This window comes from Notolepis coatsorum (genome assembly GCF_963971535.1).
Source record: "Notolepis coatsorum genome assembly, chromosome: 11".
In the NCBI taxonomy this organism is placed as follows: Eukaryota; Metazoa; Chordata; class Actinopteri; order Aulopiformes; family Paralepididae; genus Notolepis; species Notolepis coatsorum.
Genome location: NC_140175.1, coordinates 12,238,926 through 12,244,799, shown reverse-complemented (window position 1 = coordinate 12,244,799; position 5,874 = coordinate 12,238,926). Strand labels below are relative to the sequence as shown.

Sequence of the window (5,874 nt, the reverse complement as noted above, 5' to 3'; positions counted from 1 at the left end):
CATTAAGAACTGACAATCGGGGAATTTAAACATTGTTGACATTGTTTTTTTGTGTTTTATATTAAAGAAAGGAAAGTCTAGTGCTGGCTGAGCATATTGTTTGTAGCAAATGTAGCCTATATTTTTCAGTCAGTTCGGTCTTTGTGTGCCAAACATTATTTAAGGCTGTAAACACTGTAACACTGTAAAAAATTTTTTTTATATGTTTAGATTCGAGTGTTACATTTAAAAAAAAAAAGAACCGAACCCAAAACTGTGATCCGAACCGAACCGTCGATTTTGTGAACCGTTCCACCCCTAATCTGTTCTATTTTTTCTTTTCTCTAGTCCGGTGACTTCAATAATGATGTCCTTTATGACGCTAAAGTGAAACTGTCCCGACAAGCAGTGGTGGAGATCCGGAAGCTCGTGGAGGGCGAGGAGAGCTGGCAAACGGGGGCTCTGGACAATGCCGTCAGCCAGATCCTGGTGGATCTTAAACCACATAACTATGAGGACTGGAAGTGGCACTTAGAGGACTACATTGGCGTGGATATCAACACACTGTTCATGGTGAGCTGCCTCCAGATCATCTATTGCGTTTAAATCCAAATGTGCAGGAGGGAAACGGCTGTGTTGATGGCAGACACCAGGCTTGCATGTAGATGCACTTAGATGATGTGAAATATCAGTGTGTATATATATATATATAGTTTCTGGTCACTGGAGACATCAAACATATTTCTTATGTGTCAAAAGAAAACACAGAAAATATAAGAGGCTTTGATTTGATTTCTGACATGTTAATCTAATACGAATTTTATTTTCCTATAAGATAAGACAAGATATTCCTTTATTGATAAATTCAGGATATTCATAACTACAAAATATTAGAATTGGATTCATCAAGAACTCCGGCTGAATAGTCATCATGGGAAAGTAAACAGTGGTTTATATCAGACTGGACAATATGTCAAACGCACTGATGTTCTGGTCATCACGCCTCTATTCTGGTCATCACGCCTCTATTCTGGTCATCACGCCTCTATTCTGGTCATCACGCCTCTATTCTGGTCATCACACCTCTATTCTGGTCATCACGCCTCTATTCTGGTCATCACACCTCTATTCTGGTTATCACACCTCTATTCTGGTCATCACACCTCTATTCTGGTCATCACGCCTCTATTCTGGTCATCACGCCTCTATTCTGGTCATCACGCCTCTATTCTGGTCATCACACCTCTATTCTGGTCATCACACCTCTATTCTGGTCATCACACCTCTATTCTGGTCATCACACCTCTATTCTGGTCATCACACCTCTATTCTGGTCATCACGCCTCTATTCTGGTCATCACACCTCTATTCTGGTCATCACGCCTCTATTCTGGTCATCACGCCTCTATTCTGGTCATCACGCCTCTATTCTGGTCATCACGCCTCTATTCTGGTCATCACGCCTCTATTCTGGTCATCACACCTCTATTCTGGTCATCACGCCTCTATTCTGGTCATCACGCCTCTATTTTGATTGTCACGCCTCTATTTTGATTGTCACGGCTCTATTTTGATTGTCACGCCTCTATTTTGATTGTCACGGCTCTATTTTGGTCATCTAATCTCTTTGTGGGGGAAAACAATCCGGGATTAGACAGTGTTTGTTCATAAACTACAACTATAGGACAAAACACACAGATATAAATCACTCAGAAATAGTCATTACTCTTAGTTTTAAGTCACTCGGAGATTCATAAGCGTAATATTAAATGGCCAGGTAGGGAAATGTGGAACTAACCTGTAGCTGACGTGAGAAATACCACCTGAAAACGCTCAATGACGGCGAGTGTTTTGAAAGTAATTTCTTGACTTAACACGATGCACTAACAAAACAAAACATTTCAAACAATGTAACTGTTCTGCTGACGGATACAATAGTAATGGTGTCTGTGCTTTTCACAAACAGTAGGAAAAGGGTAACTTAAATTGTGACCTTTAATTGTTTTATCTACAGGATTTTCTGATAGCTTTTGAACTGGTTTGAACTGGTGTGAACCGGCTTGGTCATTTCCTGACTACGTCTCGCTTCCATTGTCTTGCTCACTTGGGTGACCAGGTGGCAACAAGTCTTAAAAAACATGAAACAACGCCACCGTTGGCGCAGTTTGATAAAAAGCGCAGATGGTGACCAGTCTAACGTTCATTATGTGGTTTGGTTTCATTGAGACAAGATAGGCGTACGACTTCACCGATGGATCCAAGATTACACAGCCAATGGCCACGGTGCATTAGTAGATGTACTGTAATATAGAGAGTTATTCATGGTGGCGACAAGATGCAGTGAACAAACACTCCACGGTTGTCCCCATAGGTGAGCACACACCGAGTTTGGGAAAACCTATGAACCCAACATTTGAAATCGCATGAAAATGTGTTCACATTTTTATGTGACTAATGTTTAGTATTTCAGTGCAAAAACATCCGTCGATGATGATGGCAAGCTGCATGGCATTCACACTGACCTTTTTATGCAAAAGGTCACCTTGACCAAACGATGGCCAAATGTTATTTCAATCATTTTAGGTTAATTAGGACGTTTTCAAGGGACCCCTGTTTCATAAAAGGGGACCCCCACTTGGGGTCCGGTCCACCCCGACCCCATTGGGTTCATTATGAATGAATGAATGATTTATATATCACTTTTCTAGACACTCAAAGCCTACAATGTAGGGTGGATACTATCTTGTATTTGTACTTTTTTATATTATATTGTATTTGTATTTATATTTTATATTGCATCTATAGTGTATATAGATACTGGACTGTATAGGAATGTGAAGCTCTGTATCCCCCTGTATCCCCCCCCCCCCCCACCATGCTGCTTTGACATTAATAAAGGATCATGTTATCTTATCACTGTGTAGCACCCAACCTTGGGCTCCGCAGGCTCAATGGCTGCCATATACACTGGCACCAGGCACACAGCACACTACACAATGGCTGAAAGGACTGATATCAGCCAATTAAGGGGGAGGAGGATGATTAGGTGGCCTTGATGTCAGAGACCGGATGGGGAATTTGGCCAGTTAACTCCCTGCTCTTTGCGATAGGCGCCCTGGGTTCTTTAACGACCGAACACCTCGGTTTAATGTCTCATTCGAAGGACGGCACTTGCAGCTGTACGGTGTCCCTATCACCGTAACAGCAGCATTGTTACTGATTACTGTCCAGAGGACAGAGTGTCTCCCTGCTGGACAACACCACCACCAGGTCCAGAGGACAGAGTGTCTCCCTGCTGGACAACAACACCACCAGGTCCAGAGGACAGAGTGCTCCCTGCTGGACAACAACACCACCAGGTCCAGAGGACAGAGTGCTCCCTGCTGGACAACAACACCACCAGGTCCAGAGGACAGAGTGTCTCCCTGCTGGACAACAACACCACCAGGTCCAGAGGACAGAGTGTCTCCCTGCTGGACAACAACACCACCAGGTCCAGAGGACAGAGTGCTCCCTGCTGGACAACAACACCACCAGGTCCAGAGGACAGAGTGTCTCCCTGCTGGACAACAACACCACCAGGTCCAGAGCACAGAGTGTCTCCCTGCTGGACAACAACACCACCAGGTCCAGAGGACAGAGTGCTCCCTGCTGGACAACAACACCACCAGGTCCAGAGGACAGAGTGTCTCCCTGCTGGACAACAACACCACCAGGTCCAGAGGACAGACTGCTCCCTGCTGGACAACAACACCACCAGGTCCAGAGGACAGAGTGTCTCCCTGCTGGACAACAACACCACCAGGTCCAGAGGACAGAGTGTCTCCCTGCTGGACAACAACACCACCAGGTCCAGAGGACAGAGGGCTCCCTGCTGGACAACAACACCACCAGGTCCAGAGGACAGAGTGTCTCCCTGCTGGACAACAACACCACCAGGTCCAGAGGACAGAGTGTCTCCCTGCTGGACAACAACACCACCAGGTCCAGAGGACAGAGTGTCTCCCTGCTGGACAACACCACCACCAGGTCCAGAGGACAGAGTGTCTCCCTGCTGGACAACAACACCACCAGGTCCAGAGGACAGAGTGTCTCCCTGCTGGACAACAACACCACCAGGTCCAGAGGACAGAGTGCTCCCTGCTGGACAACAACACCACCAGGTCCAGAGGACAGAGCGCTCCCTGCTGGACAACAACACCACTTTCCGACAACGGCCCGCGACAGGGGCTCGAACCGGTGACATTCCGATCATGAGTCCGGAGCTCTACCCATGTAACCACTAGGGCTGAGCCCAAACGTTCAGACCTTCGTTCGTTACGTTGGCATTCAAATTCTAAATCAACATTTGAATTTTTTATAAAAAATATATATATATATTTAATTTTTTATATATATATTTTGTATGTGTCTATTCATTCTGTTTAAACCAATGGGGTTTTTATTCACAGTTGCAGATAAAGATTAGGCTACACTAATATTATAGTATTAAAACTGATGAGTTATATTCATTAAAGAAAGTTGATTTAATAAACAAAACAAACAAAAAGACTAATTTAATCAGATTAATCACTTTATTCAAATTGAGGATTTAGTTCGAGGATATTTATAAAAAGAAAAATAATAAATAATTATTATTAAAAACGAAGGTTCGAACATCCGTCCGAAAAACCCTGACGAAGTTCGAAGCCCAAAAACAGGCTTCGGGGACAGCCCTAGTAGCCACGCTGTCGGACACGTTACAACCCCACTAGCGAGAGAGAGAGAGCGACCGTTGTTAGCGTGGCAGCATACCGTGAGAGGGGGGCATGCAGCGACAGTCGTACTGAGTGATGAGGTCGGCGTTGAATCCGGTGGCGATGGGGTTGTTGTGGGCGAGCTTCAGCATCTTCTTGAAGGCGTCGTAGATGAAGATGAAGCTGATGAGCGCGGAGAAGCCCTCCTCCGTGAAGCGGGTGAAGTACTGCACCAGGTAGCTGGCGTCCGTGGCCACCAGCAGCAGACAGAAGGCCCCCGACCACAGGCCGATCCACAGCCGGAACTCCAGGTAGTCGAAGGCGTTGTCTCTGGAGGAGGAAGAGAGAGGGAAGGGGTCTCGGTGAGTCGTGCGTGTGTTTGTTTATGTTTATTTATTATTATTATTATTATTATTATTATTATTATTATTATATTATTATTATTATTATTATTATTATTATTATTATTATTATTATTATTATTATTATTATTATTATTATATATTTTTTTCCCTTCTTTTTCCGATTTTCTCCCATCCCAATGTTAGTCGTTATGCCAATTCCCAATCCCCTTCCTGGTCGTTGCGCACTCTGCCCCCTACCGTTGGTCTGGGAGGGCGGAGACTACCACACGCTTCCTCCGACACATGTGTAGCCAGCCCACCGCTTCTTTTCACCTGGCAGCGCGGACTCTCACTGGGGGAGTGTAACGTGTGGAAGGTCACACTACCTCTCCTAGATCCTTCCCTCGCTGTGCAGGCGCCCCGACCGAACTGTAGGAGTCGCTGTTTACAACGACCAGGACGCATCAATACTTTTACCAACGGATTTCCAGTTCCGCATGCGCGTTCTGCGATCTGATTGGCCACTGACGTTTCTGGTCGTGTGACATGTGCGGCCAATCGTGTGATGCCTGTTTCTTTCACTGGTTAAGCTGGCACTCTTTCGAAGTTGATTAAGGTTAGAGTTTGTCTTAGAGCAGGGCGATAGAACACCAGCCTGATTCCAAACTCTAACCTTAACCAACTTGGAAAGAGTCGCCTAAGCTTAACCAGTGATAAACTAGGCGTTAGGTAATTTGCTGCTGGTCGACGCGGAAATGGGCAAAGACACAGGCGTCACGCGATTAGGCGCACATGTCACATGGCCAAAAACGTCA

General features: G+C 45.3%; 1 protein-coding gene across 1 annotated transcript in view; it reads right to left on the bottom strand.

The window, feature by feature from the left end:
• The window catches only part of LOC311237315 (electrogenic sodium bicarbonate cotransporter 1-like), a 161,441-nt gene that overhangs the window by 52,837 nt on the left and 102,730 nt on the right, over positions 1-5,874 (bottom strand). Inside the window, 1 exon segment of the mRNA XM_084325133.1 lies at positions 4,774-5,045. Within this exon segment, the coding sequence (XP_084181259.1) occupies positions 4,774-5,045 (272 nt within the window).